This window comes from Cynoglossus semilaevis, chromosome 8 (genome assembly GCF_000523025.1).
Source record: "Cynoglossus semilaevis isolate Cse_v1.0 chromosome 8, Cse_v1.0, whole genome shotgun sequence".
Lineage (NCBI taxonomy): Eukaryota > Metazoa > Chordata > Actinopteri > Pleuronectiformes > Cynoglossidae > Cynoglossus > Cynoglossus semilaevis.
Genome location: NC_024314.1, coordinates 21,593,747 through 21,613,881, shown reverse-complemented (window position 1 = coordinate 21,613,881; position 20,135 = coordinate 21,593,747). Strand labels below are relative to the sequence as shown.

General features: G+C 40.9%; 1 protein-coding gene across 1 annotated transcript in view; it reads right to left on the bottom strand.

The window, feature by feature from the left end:
* Positions 1-2,533: 2,533 nt before the first annotated feature.
* The window catches only part of tspan11 (tetraspanin 11), a 94,866-nt gene continuing 77,264 nt past the window's right edge, over positions 2,534-20,135 (bottom strand). Inside the window, exons 8-10 of the mRNA XM_008315665.3 lie at positions 11,060-11,140; positions 10,472-10,563; positions 2,534-3,205 (exon numbers count right to left, since the gene is read on the bottom strand). Of these exons, the coding sequence (XP_008313887.3) occupies positions 3,046-3,205; positions 10,472-10,563; positions 11,060-11,140 (333 nt within the window). The 3' untranslated portion in view covers positions 2,534-3,045. The remainder of the gene's footprint in view (positions 3,206-10,471; positions 10,564-11,059; positions 11,141-20,135) is intronic.

Genomic DNA, 20,135 nt, shown 5'->3' with positions numbered 1-20,135 from the left:
TCCAAATATGGGTCAAAGACTTTTTTCTTTTATTTATTTATATTTTTTGCCTTGGTGGTAAAATTTTGAATCAATAATTAAAAGTTTAAAGATACTTTTAATATTTAAGTGTTAACTTTTTTCTTTTTTCAACGTCCATCGGAGATCAATATTTAGTTTTGGCTAAATGTTTTGTTTGTTTGTTTGTTTTCTTTCACTTTTAAGGCATTTTTTAAAATTATTTTTGTTGATGTTCAAAGAAACTTTTAACTTTTTAACTCTGTACTCAACTCAAACAACTCTAGTGGAGGTATTTCTGAACCTGTAACTTAATGGGAGTGAATAAAAAAATGAAATAAAATCAATGAATTAATTCAAAGTTGGATTGACATTCACAAAAAAATTATCTATTTATTTTTTTTACCCTGAAATACCAATAGTCAGTCAAAGACACTTAAAACAGAACAGTCAGCTGTAAAAGTGAGTGCATTAAAAGAAGTTACACTCACTTTTTTATCAGAAATATTAAACATTTTAACACTTCTGAAGTTTAACTAAATTTAAAGTTCTAATTTCTAAACTGTTGTTGGACAAATTAAATTTTTTTAAACTTTTGGGCCAGAAAAAAAAAAGGGTCAAAAGGCCATGACCGTTCACAGGTATCTACTCCACACTTCTGGTAAAAATGAGATAAGGAGAAACATTTCCTCATTTCTCATGTTACTGGTAAACTTCCAGGAAATTCGCAATAATGAAACATTTTGTCTGTTGTTTTTGTTTCATAATTCTCCTCATTTGTTAAGACTTCAGAACACAGTTCACAATGAGGATCAATGCAGTTTCTGTCTGTCTTTTTATCTACAGATCTCTCTATCCGTCCATCTATCTAAACGAAAGGTTTGCAAAGGTCGTCTGTGTAACACGTCCGCCCTCATGTCTTCACCTCCACACCAGCGTAACGTCCACGTCCTCGTAACTCATCGCCCCCTTCAGTCCAAACTGCCTTTTTGGATGTTTACTCCAAACAAAAACATGTGCAGACAGACACATAAAAGTCTCTCCTTCTCTGTCACTCAACTCTCTCCATCAAGCCCGGCCCCCGTGTGACCAACTCCCCCGTCTCATTTATCAGCATTAACCAAACCAACAGGAACGGCCCGAGCTGGGAAACGTCCATTTTCACCGGCCCAGTAGAAAACACCTTCACGGAGGGTTGCCCTTTAGGGCGTGCGGCTACAGTTCTAAACCCATCCCTGCCAATCTATTTCTGACGCCCCGCGGGCCGGCACCCTAGCACCCCTGAGTAATGACGACTTAATAAATGGTGACACACCGCTGCCCGTGGTATGAGATGACCACTGACAGGAGGCTTTCAGCGCCTGCTGGTAAAAATAGACGAGGACACAGGACACCCCCGTGTATGAGGACACGGTGGTGAGGGCAGAGGCGTCAGACGCCTCTCCCACCGTGTGTGTGTGTGTGTGTGTGTGCCATTACAGATATGACAGTGTGTCTTCATCCGCAGCTCTGGGGAGAGCTGTTAATCTTCCCTGTGTGTATGGCAGGAAAATGATTACGGTAACACGACCTGTGATGTCTCTTTTTACACAGAACATTGGAGGAAATGTCCAGCCCAGTTCTGCTGCACACGCTGGCCCCTGACATCCCCTCATCTGCCTCCGCAGCAGCACACGCCCGCTAACGACCACACGTACCAAGGCTGAGGCTCATGCACAACAACCACGGTGTGACAGCCAGTTCACACAAACACCGGTGAAAAGACCCTGATGTCAACGTCATTTTTGGAACTTTTTTTTACATTTGTACATTTGATTTTTAAGGTTTGGATGTTCACTGGACGGACTCTTATTTTGACGGGGTTAAAACTCAATGTCGTTTTTATCTTACTCACGGAAACTCAAAGGGTTTTTGTCTTCAAATAAAATAAAGTAGTCGTAACGTGTCTCTTCTTCTTCCCAAAAAAAATGGCGCTGCCACCACGATGTTGGTTTACTGTTCTACAGTCCATCTGGCCCATATACAGGTATATGGGCCACAACTGGGCCACAAAATTCCAACAGGAATTTCTAAATATGCTCCCCTTTAGGGGGCGCCAGAGCAGTTTAAGCAAGGTGCCGAACGAGGAAATTTAAGACGGGTTTGAAAGTAGCTACGGTAGCTAACATGAGTTCCAGTTCCTTTTTAATGTTCTTTTTTTTCACAGACCAACAACAACAAAAAAAAAACTCTAGTACACATTTGATATGATCTCACGGGCCAAATATAATTACACTGTGGGCCAGTTTTGGCCCTCGAGCCTGAGTTTGACACGTGTGGCCTAGATAAAGTTCTACTTTGAGAACCTCCTCTCCAAATTTAAAAAAAAAAAGTAAATGCACTTATGCAATAAAATGACCATTTTTAAATAATATTTAATACTATGTAACATTTTTCACGTATGTTTCTAAATGTCTGGACTTATGCAATAAAATGACCATTTTTAAATCATATTTAATACTATGTTATATTTTTCATGTATGTTTCTAAATGTTTTAATTTTCTGACATGAGGCGCAGGTAGTTCTTGGAGCTCCTAGAGTAGAGCTCTACACCTCTGAACAGCTGTTGTGACCAATGTTCTCCGTGTCGTTTTGCTCTATCGCCTTCACTTGATGACGACTCTTGATGACTGTCGACCGCTGTAGGTCTCAGGAAATTCTAAATTCTACCACAACAGCTGAACCTTTTTTTTTTAAGTCACTGTATTTGACAGCTGATGTGTAAAACGTTTTAGTGACTGAGCATTAACAAAAATATCAAATTATCAATAAATTTTTTTTTCATTTTTTTCAATTTAAATGTTCACATTAGGTGTGTTAAAACTCTGACATCTAATGACTAATATTGGTCATTTCCATCTGACCTTTCTCAATGTCGTCAAGTTTTTTTTTTTTTTATATATCCACAGTAATCGTCCTATGACACACCAAGCCCACGTACAAAAGGTCAGCAGTTCTTTAATGTCAGAGAAGTTCCTCTTCCTGTTCCAGCTCCGTGCTACTGAAGGTCACAGCGCCAGGTCTGGCTCAGCAGATGACCTGTGCAGGAAACACCCAGGAGGAAGAGGTGGGACGTGCTGAGGACAGACAGGAGGGAGGACAGAGGAAGACCACCAGGTCCTGACAGAATGTGGACGCTGCCAACGACGCAGCAGAGCCAGAGCCTCCCTGAAGGTGATGTCAGAGTCACGAAATTGAGGAAATTGAGCTAATGTTGCCAAAAGGTGTGGATTTTATTTCCTTGATTAAAGGGTGTTAGAAAAAAATTTTTTTTTATTTCTACAACTTTTGCTTATTTCTTTAAAACCTATAAATATCATAAGTCAAGTTTTATGTCTAAATTTTTTTTTTTTTTTTTTTTTTTTTTCTTTTGAGCCATTTTATATTGGTACGCCTGCTGGGGATTCGTTTGCTGGTTCAATCCTGTCTTTCTGCATGTAATTCTTCATAGGTGGCGTTGTTATGAACTGACTACAGTATTTATTTATTAGCTCTTTTGTTTAATTTTTTTCATTTTCTGGCCTATAGCTTTGTTTGTTTTTGTTTGGCTTCACCTCCTGTTTCCACATTTTCTGTTTTAGTACAGGATTTGAAATGAATTCAACTATGTTGTTTTTTTAAACAAAAGGCTTTACAGTGGAACCTCGGTTCTCCAACACCTCCCTTTTTGAACAAATAATTGCCCTGGTTGTTGTACGTATCTATCTATATCTTGGTTGCCAACAATATCAGGTGGTCAGCAAGTGATCACTGACTGGAACTCATGTTTCACATGTGTCTTTACAGAATATGGTTTAGCAAAGTCATCGATTTGTACCATCAGTACCAACAAGGGTCAATCAAAGCAGCTGAGGTTACCAAAGGAGTGACTGTGATCAGCAGGCAGAGATCTCAGACATTAGAAGAAGTGGAAAAGTTGCTACTGATTTGTAATCAACAAAAAGCAGTTGGCCGGGGACAGTATTTCGAAGAGAAAAATTAGCAAGAAAGCGAAGCAAACAATGCGCAATCACGATTCCTCGAAAATACTGTAGAACAAGTTTGAATCAGTGTAGAAATAGCTAAAGAAATTATCACTGGGAGGATTCAACAACAAAAATGCAGTGGAGTCAGTAATGTGTCATGAGTCATGAGTTCCGAGGTAAATGACACAACATCCTAGTAGAGAGTGTGTGGTAACAAATGACAAGTGAGGAAAGTGAAACTGAGCGTTTTGCCAAAGGGAGGAGAAAGGGTGAGTTAATAAGGGAGGAATTGAGTAAGTCTGGACTCTTTCATCACACACAGCACGCCGGTTGTAAAGTTGAAGATCACCTAATATGTTACACAGTTATGCAAGTCAACTGTCATGATTGAACATTTACTGAAACGCCATAAATAGGAACGATAACCTGAGACTGAAATAACTCCCAAACTGTGTCTGTCTGTCTGTGTCGAGGCTTTACTGTACAGTCAGCGTCATGTCACGGGAAATACTGAACTTTCCGATCAGATTAAATCAGCCGTTAATCCATTCGTCATCATACGTACAGCTTTGTTTTTCCTCACATTGATACAAAAATCTACATATAAAACAGCTTATTTAATAAAATATTTGAAAAAATTACGACTATAAAAAAATTCCCAGAAACAGAAACATTAAAAAAAATCCACTCTGAAGTCGATTATTCGTCAGATCTTTGCTAACTACAGTTAGCTTACAGTGTTTTGCGACTCAAAGTTAGCAAAGCAATTTGAAAGGCAACTAAAAGTTGCACTAAAAATAGCTAAAAGCAAAAGAGGTTAAATTTACATTTAGGAAAATTCCATGTACGAAATCAATGGCCACAAAAAAAAAAAAAAAAAACCAGCACGGCAGGCCACAGTTTGGACACTGAATAATCTCATAGAAGATTTAAAAGTTTCCACTCATCATATCATTTTTCCTCCCTTTTGTTTCACTCTTCAAACTTCAAAGTTTCCTCAAAGAATCAACTCAAGGCCTCATTAAGAATCCTTCCCCTCAAGGAAAAAAAAAAAAATCTTCAAACCCCAGCTGAGGGAAATGGGAGGTTTTCCCTTCGTTTCATTGCCTCTCTATAGGTCAGAGGTCAAGCTCCAGGTTTACAATGGAGGTCACGCAACCCCATCGTGAGCATGACGGAGCTGGAGCTAATCTCTTTGAGCGAGACTTTTCCTCCTACACATGCTGGAACGCACGGTGATCCGAGGCTGCACATGCCGTTTCCACATCCACTCAGGACAAGTATGTGAATGAGTGTGTAAATAAACAAATCGTGAAAGCACAGTGCACCATGGGAGAGACAGAAATCAGGATTGGGCCTCGAACATCTGTTGGACTGATGAAGGGGAAGTTGTTGAGTGTTGTGTGTATTTATTCGCGGCTGATACATTTCCATCCATCTCTCCGGGTCGACTCGGAGCCTCCTGTGGAGCCTTTGCCTCGCAGATGTGTCCGCTCTGCTGACGCTGGTATGAGCGCGGTTCACAGGAAGCAAGGAAATCCGACCATAACGTAAAACTGATTCATAAAGTGTGATCATTTCCTGCTGTTGACGCTCCTCTTTGAGGAGGAGGTGGGTAAGCAAGTGTGCACTTGTTGAGCAAGAATGAAACCGAAGAGTTTTTTTGTTTTTTTTCCCCTCAAAATCGGACAAGTGCGATGATACAGAAAGATTTGCTGAGTCACCCAAACCCCTGGGATGAAAGACTCCTGAGATCTTTGAGTCTTAAGAAACTGTGACACGAAGCATCACTGGTGCGTAAAGGTGCGGAAGAAGTGAGGAGGAGGGAGGACTAATCCAGAATCTGTAGGAGTTCTTTAGCCAGCGTGCATGTGTAAATGCAAAACACACCATTAGTGAATGGAGGTTTGTTGGGGGAAGGATTTAGACGCAGCGTTGGTCTGAGGGAGCGGTGGAGGAGCTCATTATTCCTCCTCTCCGAGCGAATCAGAGAGCTTTGCAGGCTCTATTCAGGCTGAATAGAGAGATCTGTGAGGGATCTCTCAAAGAGCATTAGCTCGTGTGGTTAAGTTGCTGAAATTAAAGAGTAACCCTAAATGGCAGGATCGGATGAGGAGTGGGGGTGTAATGATGGCACTAAAAGCATCGCGCCGGGGGGCCTGTCATGTCATGTTCTTCACTTTCATACCGTCAGTACTTTTTCTCAGAAATCGCAGACGGTTAAATGTCAATGCTGCACGAGAGCAGGTAACGAAAGTCCTCATTTGAACACGAGCGGCGATGGAGGAGTCGAACCTTTGACAAGTGGCCGGCCTTTTCATCAGCCACAGTCACAGGAAGCTTTGAGTGCATTTATAAAATAAAAACATTGTTCGGATTCAAATATGAAATGAGCTTCAAATGTATTGTGTGTTTTTTATAATACTTTGAAGTTTATTTAAGAGGGTAATATAGTCCAAAATGAATATTCAGTTCGACCAGGCCTGACATCTGTAAACTAGGTTTCAAACCCCCAATAAAGCTGTATAAAATACAGCCCCAAACCACTACAGAGCAGAACCTGACTAAGCCTCTTTTGTCAGAGATTCCAATTTAAAAGTCTGTATCTTAAAATTTCTATTATTTCTTAAATTAAATGTTAAGTTGAATATTTATGTTATACAATTACAATTTTTTTTACATTTTTTTTACAATAATAATCATAATAATTTTACAATTCAACAGACACATTTTTTTATATTTGCGTTTAGTTTAATTTTTTTTCTGCCTTTCTGTTTTGTACTTTTGCTCTATTTACCCTTACAAGTATTAAAAGTATTATAAGTATGGGCATTACTTTAAACACACATTATAAATAAAGAAGGGGAGAGTTTGAGGTTGGTCTTTGTCAACCTTTCCTTCAGATACACTGATGTTTTTGTTGAGTCTCCTTAACTACCGTAGCCTCTGGTCTACAGACGTGTCTTTATTTAGTTTCTATTTGCTGCTGCTTCTTAGAAACAATCTGGTCTGCCACTATCTTCTCTACCTTCTACTTCCTTACTTTCTTCGTACTTCCCGATGGCAGCCTGATCACCGTGCCTGGATATTCCCAGTACTCGGCAGAGAGGGAATACATTGTTGGTGAATTATCACCAATTTATGTTTGTTTGTGTTTCAAAAACAAACTAAAATATATGTGAATAAAGACAATTATCTGTCAGACTAGTGTATGTTTCAGTTGTTTAAATGTAATTTCAGGTGTTTTAACAGCATATGTACTGTACCACTAATAATATACAGTGTATACTATGTACTAATATGTACTACTGTACTACTACTTAGAATGAACAGTCAAATAAATATATTGTCTCCATTATTTTGAGTAAATAATAATGCTTTAATAATGGGAGAAATAACTTTTAATTAAAGTTAATAAAAAAATGTATAAACAGCTTTAGTTTTAACCAAAACAATGATCACTCACTTACTTCTAAAGTCTGGGCCAAATGGATGTGAACCACAAAAAGATTTTTAGCAAAATGATGGCACGTTTGGCCATGGCTACGAAGAATGTCGCCCAAAACCGTCACATGTAGGTCAGTTCTGTTTTTAGACTCCTTTTGGCTGACACGCACCAACGCTGTGGTCAGCATGTGGCCCAGATCTGGCAAGAAGAGCCGATTGCCCATATGCCATCAATCCACGCCATATAAGGGCCAACACAAAGTGTTACATGTGCCTGACGTGGGGAGGATTGACATAACAAAAGAGGGGGGAAAAAACAACGTAATTATTATAAACCAAGAGAGACTGTTGGCCCCTGGCTGCCAGATCGCCAAACATTTCTTCGTCTTTTGAGTCTTTGCACTGTTTTGACAATTACCGCGAGCTCCACAGGAAAGTTTGACATCAGTGTTTATTAATCCAGCCTTGATTATTTGTTCAAGCGCTGCACAAATCCTCAGTTCATCAGTTGATTGGGAACTCCAGATAGAGATTGTGGGAGTGGAAACATTCTCTGTGGCCGCAAAAACACATCTGAGCTCCCAGCAGCCATTGGAGGAACAGCCCGGGATACTTGTTCAGTTACGAAACGCCAGGCAGATTTTCAAACACAGATCCCAGAGTTTCGGAATGCCGTTTGCTGCCATCGCGTTTCATACATATCAAGTTAGGGATCAACATCTATACCAACTAACATCTTCTGCGCCCATAAACAGCTTGTATATCAGTGTCCGTGTCACACGATCCATGAATGGTTAAGAATAAGACTTGTGTACGAATCTGCTGCCGGCTTCATAAATTTCCTCCTGTCAGGAGGAAAATTCTCCAAGTGTTTTTTTTTTTTTTCCTTCTTCTTTTTTTTTCCTCCAGTGTGTCTCTGAGGCTGACAGAGCAGGAACAGTGACACAGCACTCCAGTCTGTTCTTCTATTAAATATTTACACGCTTGTGAAACATATAAAACTAACCGCCTGCGCTCACATTACAGCTCTGCAGAGGAGTCGGATTTAATATGGCTCACATTCACTTCCAAGAATATGTGCGTTAAATGAAGAGATCTTTGGACGGACAGATAAGCAGACGGCTAGAGAGACAGATAGAGACAACAACTGCGTTCATGCTCCTCAGCTCAGGGACTGTGTAACGGTCAGTTTGGGAGTCATGTTTTTTTATGTCAAGTTCAAAATCCCACTGGAGGAAATTGCGCATGCATTCGTCTGTAAAACAAATCAAAATATGTTTTGCTTCACCGGTTAAACAGATTATGTGCATTAAAGACGGTTGAAAGGTTCTGGCTGCTACTGTCTTTCCACAAGATGAGCTCCTTTTATATTATTTAACAAATCCCTGAATCGAAATGCAGTGGTTGTGACTCAGTGGATTGAACATTAATCTTTTAAGAGAGGGAGTCGACATCATACAACACCTCCCCAAGTGCGAGTTAGAGCAAACAGTTAGGGTTTTCGTTTTATTGTTTGTCAAGAAGGGTATCCAATGCTGAGCCACTTACAGAGAAAAGAAATGGGAAATATGAAGCAGCAGTCACAGGTGTGAGGGTTATTAAAGGAAGTGAGAATGGCTCAGTGCACCAGGTTAATTTCTCCCAGCGGTCTAGGCCTACAATTGCTTATTTAGTTATTTTGGCAGTCGACAATAGACCCATTAAGACTAGCGTTAATTTTATTTTATTTTTGAAAAAATATTTCCATTAAGACTAGCGTTAATTTTATTTTTGAAAAAATTGATAATTTAATGGAATTTTTTTCTTTGGAGTAATTATTTTTCAGTGTACTAAAAAGTATTCGTACTGTGATCAAATTGAAATTTTAGATAAGGAGGAAAAGCTAAAGCTGTTTGTCAACCACACAATCCAAGTTAGTACGCCAAATAATACTCTCAAACAAAATTTGTTTTTGCTTGTACAATATAGCCCGACTGCGTTTCCGAGGTAACCAACGTCTCACTGAAATTACGCAACATCAGCCTACATTGATGTATATTCAAAACATGCTAAAAGGCTAGCGCTTCTTCTAGTTCCTCTCCAAAAGAATTTTTTTTATTTTGACCACCTCTTATTTTTGATATTGTATGAAATATATTTAAAGGGCAGGTGTGTGTGTTTTTTTCTACCTCATAATGTGCTAGCGCTGTAGTGACTATTTTGGGGTCGGAAATAGCGCTGGCATTTCTACCTAGTTCCTGCCCCCCTGGGGTGGAAATGCACGAGGTTCCTGATATTGTTTTTAGTTCCTGCAGTGAAAACAAGCCCTAAAATGACACAGCATCCATAGACTTCAGGAGAAGGCCGTCTAACAGAGGAGATTTTATGCTCGACAGCTCGGTTCGCTGAACGTCTCTTGCTAATAAAGCAGATACGTTGTGGCATGAGGGTGACTCAGCTGTTATATACGCTGCGGGGTGATTGGACCCAGCTGTGTGAACCAGCTAACGCTTCCACGCCAAGAGAAAACAGTTCTGTATTTTATCAAGACGCAAAACCTCCACCCAGATACACACGGCAGCCCTGGTCGGCTGGTACCAGACATCATCACCTTCCACGACTAAAGCCTGTTTCACCTCCAGATAAACTGAGTCAAGAAAGGCCCATTTTTAACAACCTAATTATCTCCTTATATTTATTGTCTTAACATTCTCCAGAGGACATTAGCACAATATTATCAGTTCACATTCATCAGGACTCATAAGGCAACCTTGAGGAACTCTGCACTCCTTTCTACCCCCACCTTTCTACCCCACATCAGTCTGCTGCAAGTGTTAAAGTGTTAACCTTAAAATGTCTTTTTTCCAAAGACCTTGTTTCCTGCGAACCTGAGAACAAAGCTGTCGTGTAACCCCTTTATTCACTCTTCTATGCAGATGACGTTCCTGTATTTTTCTGGCTTTAACGAACTCTTTACAAAACCTTGGGTGAACACAAACCATCTGTGTAAACACAGGTCTATACACTGAGCGATGGGACCCACCTGTATAAGAGCACAGCACCTTTAACAAAAGCTCCTCTGATGCAGCTTCTCTTATAGGCTGGCACTCTCTGGTACAGACTCTCACCGTGTACCTAGGGAGAGGTCGTTCTTTATTAGACTAATGACTGAAATGACTCACTCCAATTCGACATGGTATAATTGAAGGACATCCTGCTCTGTTAATGAATCATATATTCTGCACTCCCCTCCCCTCCCCCCGCCACCCTCCCTCACTCTCTCTCTCTCTCCGTCTGTCTGTCTCTAGTGAAATCGCCCACTCACAAATTGATGCTTTGCATTTGCTGTCCCTTAGACACCTTGTAAATCAAGTATAATTGACAGGGAGACGTGATGAAATGCAAAGTGGTGCGGCTAAATGACTCCATCAGAGCACCTCCATTCAAACCTCCTAGGTGACCAATTATCTTTCACAGACTTGCATGGCAAATAACAGGCGGCTGTAGGAGGCTGAACACAGAACTCTGAGCTACAACACTGTGGGGACGTGTTTATGTGGCGGTGATAAAAGTTCTGGACACGTACATTTTTCATGGATCAGCGCAGGCAGGGATGACCAGGTCCACTCACCTTCAGGCACGTGTCGAACCAGCGACTGGTGACTTTGACTTTGTCAGGACGTGGCTCTGGATGGTCAGGGGATGCATTTTCCTAATAAAGACACAAGTCAAATATTTAATCGGAGTATTATCATTCAGGCATTTTACAATGAAATATCAAACACGAAATAAAGAAAAAATCTAAATCTAAAGGATGGATTATTTCTTCTTTAAAAGCCTAATAAAGACTGGTTGACATTTATATATATATATATACAATATATGTGCATATATACAGCAAATATATATTTACAATATATATGTGAATATATATACAGCAAATATATATATACAATATACTGTATGTGTGTATATATATATATACCAAATATATATATATATAATATATGTGTATATATACAGCAAATATATATTTACAATATATATGTGAATATATAGAGAGCAAATATATATATACTATATATGTGTATATATAGTAAATATATATATATACTATATATATGTGTATATATGTTCATATATTTGAACGTTTTCCATTAACAAATGTACACCTTGGAGACAAAACGCTTCTTTTCGCCTAAAATGCAACACAACACAATAAAACTGGTTTTCTGCTGGATTCATCCATCGCTACGAAATGTTATAGTCTCTGAATTTCTGACCAAAAGTTTATGAGGTTTTGCCCATGTTTAGGGCTTGGACCCAGTGTGACTGTAGTTACTGTATTTACATTATAATGAAAGTCCCTCGGAGAAGTTTATGTGCCTTATTTAAGCGATGAAAGTCTTGGTCACAGGCTCGGTCACAACAAAAAGGCCACAGAAAACCACGAGTCTCCCTTTAGCATGTGATGTAATGCTTTCAGCTTATGTGGCCCAGTTGGCAGACTGTGTACTTACACATTAGCTGGAGCGACATGGTCATTACGGGCCTTCACCGATCCTTCTTTTTCTCAGTTCACTGGGCTATTTTCTCCTTGAAGGCACTTTGTTGTAACACGGTATATTGTGTTATTAAAAACTATGTGAAGAAAAGATCCAATCCTGACTGTAGTGGTTTCACTGGACAGGACTGACTTCTCAGCAGATATAAAAGACTTTTAATTTTATCGTAACCAAGCCTCAACTGTTTACAACAACTGTCCAATTACGTCCATCCCTACAAGGAATTCTTTTTTTTTTCATTATTTACCAGCAATAGTCGGAATGCTGTTTTTCCCAAAGGGCAGAAAGTTGGACTTCCCACGACTCATCTCATCATCATTATCCACACTTCAATCCTCTAAGATGTAAAAGAATCCCTTCAAATGTTTTTTTCCTTCCCAGATAGCGGGCAGAGCCAGGGCCACCGTGTTCCACGCCTGGACTTGGACTATTAAACCACTGGACAGATGGAATCAAAGTACTGTCCACAGGGTGATTAGGTTTCATTATGGAGAATGAAACACTCCATTACTTTTTACGGCCTCGTAATAAATGTCTTTAAAGAATGTCTCCATTAGTTTGAGGGGAAAAGGACGAAGTCTCCAGAGAATAGGACAAAGTGACTTTTAAGGACTCTTCTCTGGTCCACGAGGGGACTAGCGAGACAGACATGGTGAGACAGTGTCGGAAGGGAAGGAGGGACTATAAATGTCAGCAGTTTGTCTAAGTGGAATAAATGAGTGCGGGTGTCATTTGTTTGCTCCCTCTCTCTTCGACCGGAACAACGCAGTCCAGCTGAGACCGAGTATCAGAAGCTCCAGCCTCAGCAGCTTCACATCTGGTGAATTACCATAGGAAAACAATCAACTTGGAGGACAAATGTCAAAGTGTGGTTTGGGGCGGGGGCTTTTTACTTTTTCTGCTTAAGCACAAACAATGAAGAAGCAACCAGTTGTGGATTAACCCAAAATTGTGCAATGAGGGCAACGCAGTTTGGACAAATTCTGTTATCACCGCACGTCCAGAAATGAATGCTGGGAGGGTGAAGAGTCTCTGGAGTGTTTTGGGACTGCGGGGCCTATTTGGAGGAAAAAAAAAAAAGTCAAGTGGATGGTGGCCCCCAGCCATAACTGTCTGGCAAAGGATCAGTCTGAGTCCTCTTCAGTCAAAGGCTCCTTTTCTCTCTACTGTCATTTCAGACGTCTTAGAGAAATGACACAGACACTGCTGCTTATGGAAACGGCTTCTGGTCCTGCTGGTGAGAACCGGGAAAGGCTTTCGCCTGACACATTCACCAAAGACTCGCTCACATCATATGATGACACACAGGCTCACTGTCGCCATCTTGCATTTCAATAGGGGGAGCCGACAAGATACTGTACGTTTGTCGCAAAAGGGTGAGAGTGTGTGTGCCTTTGTGGCCGGGTGTTGGAGTTTTTCTTTTTTTCTTTTTTTCCTCTTGTTGAAAAGAATCGACGAAGATGATACGGATGTATTGGGTGTCTCAAACAGCTGTACTGCATATGTACTGTCTTTGAACTGCAGCCTTTGTGGTACGTGTAAAAAGAGATGTAAAGCATTGACATTGGTCATCTGAGCACCTGAGAGGGGCAGAAAGGTACACGGCTGAAATCAGAACTCAACTTTCTTTAGCACAAGGCGAATGGTGAAAAGCCGGAGGGCCATGGGTTCACATCGAGGAGGAGGAGGAGGAGGAGGAGGAAAATAAAACATTTTTAAAAAAGCATTTGTGTTCATTTATATGGAGCAGGATGAAAAACAAGGGTGTATCATCACTAAAATCTCACAATGTGATATACAATATCATGTCCACAGTACAATATTTATTGTACTACTGTGTCAGAGCCCACGGTATGACAATATTTGCTTTATTGTAATTCAACTGAAGCTCTGAACGACTGCTATTGTTGCCCATTATTAGTCAGACACTGGTGGAAACTCTGTAACTTGAGCTTTTGCTTTAAAAAAAAAAAAAACCCTGCTAGTTTATAATAATAATATATTTTCATAAATGACATTATCCATAACAACTGCTGATAAGGTTACACAGCAGGTCAATCACCAAGCTACGTTCCTGTGGAGGTGCTACTCTGCTCCTGGCTAATAATGCTAACTTGGCTACGTCTGTGAAGGCTGTTTTAGCTAATAATTCAGGTTGGCAAAACACAAGGCAAAAAAATAAAAATAAAATAGTTAATTTTCATGTTCACTACAAGTGGTACAGATTGGCAAAGTAAGCAAAATACTGCTACTGTAAGCTAATAGCTAGTTGAACCAACTAGCTAGGTGGAGATGAGACAGACTATTATTATTATTTATTTATTTAACACAATTTTAAGAGTATTTGAGGTGGGACTCTAGTTAAAAAGTTCAATGTTTGTTTTAATTCAAAAGGGGTTTAATTGAAATCACTGCATTTTATACATTTTAGTGAAGCTAGCTGGTTTAAGTAAACAAATATATATATATATATATATATATATATATACGTATATAAATGTGTTCTTTCCTGGATTAAGTGACTCTGGCCGGTTTAGTAGTAAGCATGTGCTAATCCTTTAAGCTAAATGTATTACTTGTACAACACATTAACATGGAAGTACATTTGAGTGAATCTGTGCACGACATTAAATAAACTTACGGCAAAATCCACAAAGAATAGAAGGAAAGCTCTTTTTACCTTTGAAAAACAAAAACCGAGTTAAGTTAGCCAAGGTGACTGCACGTTGATTAAAAAACCACGCAGAAAATAACTGTGTTCTCTCCAGAGAAAGACCAACAACAATGCAACAGTACAACAGGAAGTCACACGATACATATCCTGAGCATTTCAGGACGTATGTACTCTACCTCTGCTGCTGTTGTGGCTACAGCACCATTGTTGGGCAACAGCAACCGATTCATTACTGTGATAGTAATGGGAGACATTATGTATAATAAGGCAGCGCGTAATCCCCTGTGCCACCGCGTTTCAAAAATTAAATGAGCTCTTCTAATGGCTGTAGCTGAAGCACATTCACAGGCGGGTGATACAGTTGGTCACCGGTGTCCTCAGGCACAGAAACTCATCACATCCTGTTCTATTTTTTTATGTGTGTGTGTGTGTGTGTGTCAGTGAACTTCGACAATAGCCACGCATTGTTTTTCTTTGGGGCGGATTCCTGCCGGATGATGGACGAAGCAGTGTCCTCCTGTTTCCCTCTGATGTTTGGGCTCTGTATTATCCCTCAGCTCAGTGTAGTTGTTTTGGGTGGATTCTGCTCTAATCCCATGTGCTTCTCTCACACTGTGATGAAAGACAGCCTGTTGGTACTGGCTCAGCACCAAGGCTGACACACAGGTGCAGCGGGGGGAGAGGAGAGGTCACACCGCAGGCCTGGACTGATGCTGCTTTAATTATGGCTAGATTTATAAATGCTAATATGACACATCCATAGAAACAAATGAGCTAATTAGCTAAATGGGATCTGTGCAGATGAATGTCATTAACAGCGGTGACTCACACTGGGCTGAACTTGTAAAACCCTACTTTCTTACAGTGTCAAACCTGCTGGATTCCGACCCTAATCCTTTAAAATGTGTGGAGTTTAAAAAAAAAAAAAGACATGCAGTGTCTTCTTTGTTGAAGGACTGTGGTATTTTGACAAGTTCAGCCTGAGCAGCCTCCTCATTTTTAATGTAAGGGATTACCTTAAAAAAACAGTTGTCAAGAGAAATATGCAAACAAAACCAACAACACAAAACACATCCTTTGGCCAAATACCTGCCATCTGAATCAACAACAACACTGTACAGTCCTGTGTGCCTGCTGACATGTGGACGTGTCAACTATGGTGTAGAGTTGTGTTGTACCCAATCGGAATAAGCCAGGAGAACCACCATGTACAAAAAAATTAAAATCTTATCAACTGGTGGCCTGCAGGCCATATCGGAATAAGCCAGGAGAACCACCATGTAAAAAAAAATTAAAATCTTATCAACTGATGGCCATATCCGGCCCGCAACTGGATTTCAAAATTGTGACGCTATGAACTATGACTCTATTTGACTGGCAACTGGATTTCAAAATTGTGACGCTAACTATGACTCTATTTGACAAAAATGTGTTTTTTATTTGAGTGTCTGTCCAGAAAAATTCTGGCCCTCCGACAAAGAACTTGTTGACGCCTGCCTTAAAGAATGGGATTAAACAAACACCTTTTTTTCCCACGTCAGCCTGCGTGATGTGACAAGTGCTCGTAGAGTAGCTCAGTGACACAGTCGCACCGCACGCCGCAGCAACAGGTTTCTGTTTAACAAGACGTCGCATCTGTTGCTTGAACCTGTTTTCCCTTAAACAGAGACCGTACTGAAACTGTCAACATAGACATTTGGACCGAGACAGACGAAGATGCTGCTTTTAGAGTCTTAGAGTCTAATGTCATAATCAGCAGTGAAGAAATTCACCAAAGCAAGGACAAAAATAAAGAGATAACATTGTTTTTAAGTTAATATGAGAAATATATAAAAGTAAAAGTGTTAATATGTGATGTTCAGTAGATATTTACATTGTTTCAAACTGTTTTTTTGCAGTTTTGGAGATGTAGAATATTCTTTAATAATCTCTGGTTCCTGATTGGGTCGTGACAAAACACCATCAAAGTCACATTTACCCAGGAAAATGGCAAAGAGCGTGAAAAAAAAGCGTAGAAAAATTCAATACATGTTGACGAGGCTTTCGTGACGTTTTAAAGGAGTGCGTCATAATCTCATTTTAAATCTGTTTATTTTGTATTTTTATACGCTTCGAATGTTGACGACACTTCGTTTTGCGCCGCGTCTGTGTGCGCCAACCTTCTTGAGCAACAGACTCATGCACTCATTTCATTACTGAGCTCAGGGGAACTCAGGTTTTTCTGAATGTTTCCATGTCGGTGCCCATTTTTTGTTCCTATTCATTGATTGAGATTGACAGTAATTTGATTTATGGGAATAATCTAATTCTTCTTCTTCCAACAAATGGAAATCCCAGTGGACTGGGTGGGTTTCGTGCACAAGCGCGAGCTCCGTTGCGTGAAGCCTGTAATGCTGCGAGACGGTGATGCTTCGCCGGGGAGCACGGGTGTTTTCATTGCAGCCGAACTGAACGTACACATTATTTAATGTGGACGCGGGGGAGTTTTCTCCTCTGTCCTTCTACCTGCTGCTGCTGCTGCTGTAGAGGGTAAACACTGCGGTGTGGTGGCAGCTGGTGGTCTACAGTTTTCCAGTGCTTTACTGGGGATTTGCTTCTCGGGGGAGAAGTCCTGAAGGGGGGGGGGATTACTCCAATCCTCTCTCCCTGCTCCGCTCCTTCCAACTCCACACTTCAGACTCAAACAAAAGCTCAGGGACTGTAGGCCCGAGGCCCCCGGTGTGGCGCTAATCTCATTCCAGCTGGACAACAATCCGTCTGGCCAGTGGGCTCTACAGGGCTGTAAACCCTCGGTAAGAGGCTTGAAGGAGAAGTCAGACAGTTCGTCAAGGATGAGGACTTAATTAGCCATGCAAAGTCAACCTGGCTAATTGAAAAGACTCGGCCACAAGTGCAGCGGAGTAGCGGGCAGCGCTCTTCTCTCCCCGACATTGTTCAAGGTGTTCTGTTGCCAGGCGGGAAAAAATGTCCGCAATGTTGTGCCCCACTGCTTCAGAGTCGGCAATGTGGGAAAGGAAGGGGAAAGGCCCGGCTTGTAAGGTTAATTGGGCTGGACACTGTGCCAAGATAAAGTACAGGAGAACACGTCTTGAAGTGTTGTGCTGGATGGACGTTTAATTTTTCATGACAGCCTTTATCGGCGGGGTCAGGAGCGGAGGTCTGGGAGTGATTCCACAAGCTGGGTTTATTACAAGGCCTCGGGTTAAAAGAGGAAAAAAAGCAATAAACGGTGTTAGCTTCTGCATCCATGAATATGTGCATGCATATATGTATGTATGCATGTGTGTGTGTGTGCCAATAGGCCCCGAGGAGTGCTCTGGGCGAGACGAATCGCCGTGATAAGTCTGTGTACTCAGGTTGAGCCCATGTCAAAACTCAGTCAGTGCTCAGTGGAAAGACAAAGCACACACAGACGGGCGAAATAAAACAGAAACTCTCCCGACCTCCCCTCTCCCCCCCCCCCCCCCCCCCCCCATCAACACTCTGTTTAACCATGCCACTGCCGCTCGGTCATAATGTGTTTGGAAACATTGCACTCCCTCAACCTCTTTCACTCCGTAATGCATTTAGCTGCGAGTCCCTGGTCGCACTTATCCGTAACGTGTTTATAAAATGCCAGCTCGCACCAAACACAGCCTGTTTAAAGAACACCACACTCTACCTCTCAGCCTCAATCACCGTTACGTGTTTGAGAGCACAGGCTACCTCTGTCTTTGTGTCGTTTGTTTGACCGCGCAGGACTCCGCGACGCCACCAGCGCCAAACATCTCCGAGCACTGAAAGACTCTGCTGTGTGCAAACAACGTGCGGATAAAACCTGTTTGGAGCAGAAGCCATTTAGCTGAACACAAAGATAACTAATTCATGAGACGGAGCTGCCGCAGCGGCAGGGGTTAATTGTGCCGGTAATTAGGAAATAAATTAAACATTATTACCACATGTTAAATGTACTCATGCCTAAAAAGAGAGGGGGGCAATAACAATAAATAATTAACACTTTAACTTCAATAAATTATTGCAACACTGAATTTTTTATGATCCACTGCTACCTTTGAAATCAGCCTGGAAGATCGAAAAAAGAAACGCCAAAACCAGCGAAGAAAAAACACATACAGTGATTTAGGTTAAAAGTCAGCAAAATTATAAATTCCATATGTTTACAGTAGGGCTACAGTTAGGTCAGCAACATTTACTAGAAGATATTTGCAGATGGTAAAATCGATTAAAGAACAACCGTTAGCCCAGGAATAGCTAACCGTACGTCAGCATAACTAGAAACGAAGATATTTTACAAGGTTAGGACGTTTAACCAACAGTTAATATATGTATATATGTAAAAGGAATCACAAAATTAGAATTTGGCAAATATGATCCAAAAATTGATTTCCATAAACAAAATAAAAAGTTGTTAAGTTGGTCAGTAAAATATATTAGCTAAAAATGTTGAAAAGTTGAAAAAAGGTCAGTCAGACACAGTGGTAGAAAGACATTAGAAGAAAGACTGAAAGTTAAGTATTTGCTAAAAATAGTAAAAAAAAAAAACAACTTTTAAAGTTATGGAAAAAATCGCTCGAGGTGAAGAAAAACAACCGAAAATTCCTTTCTTGAGGACGTACCAATAAAAATACTTAGCTTAGCATGTAAGCACATACTGGATACACTGTAGTTAGAGTAACCACCTTCCTCTGAAGCCCAGTACACACTGGTACATTATAGTAATATTTCACTAAGGTACAGTAAAAGAGAATGTGAACCTAATTTTCAAGATCAGTGACTCCACTCGCCGTACACTACAGTATGAACATTTTAGAAGTATCCGTGTTTCTCCTACAAAAGTTCTCTGCCTGGGGAGGTCAAATGTTTCGTGACTTTCTCTCCGATCTCTTCCTGGCGTCCCTCTTGTCTTTGATAAACCGCCCTTTGACCACATTATTTCCCTCAGTCCTTCTTTACTGGCCTCCTGCTCCCTCAAAGTAAACCCCGCGCTGACCCATGACTGTAAAAACCAATCGTCCACAGTTATGATGCTAATGGTCTTCGTGGAGCGCCGATGGTGTGGTCGTGGGGGATTAGGACGGGCCTGTGCACCTGGAGCCATCACTCACGGCTGAGAACAGCTGAGGGTGACGACGGAATCAGCAGAAAAAAAAAAAATATTTAAGAACTTCAGTGCTTCTGAGGAACGTCCATCTCCGTCTGATCGGGTCGGAGCTCTTACACTCTCACCGCAATATTTTCCAGAGCAAATTATTTCCCTTTAGCCTCGGTAATTTATGTCCGTCCCACCCTAATGTGCACACACTCCCCTGGCACACGCTTCGCTATTGTGGCGGTGATCTCCTGACGGTTTGATATCAAATGAAACGCCCGAGGAATCAGCTGAAACAACACCGCTGGTGCTTTCTACGTAATGAACCTTTTTTCCTACTGTGTAAACGGCTCTGAGGGAGGAAGAGAAACAAGAGCAG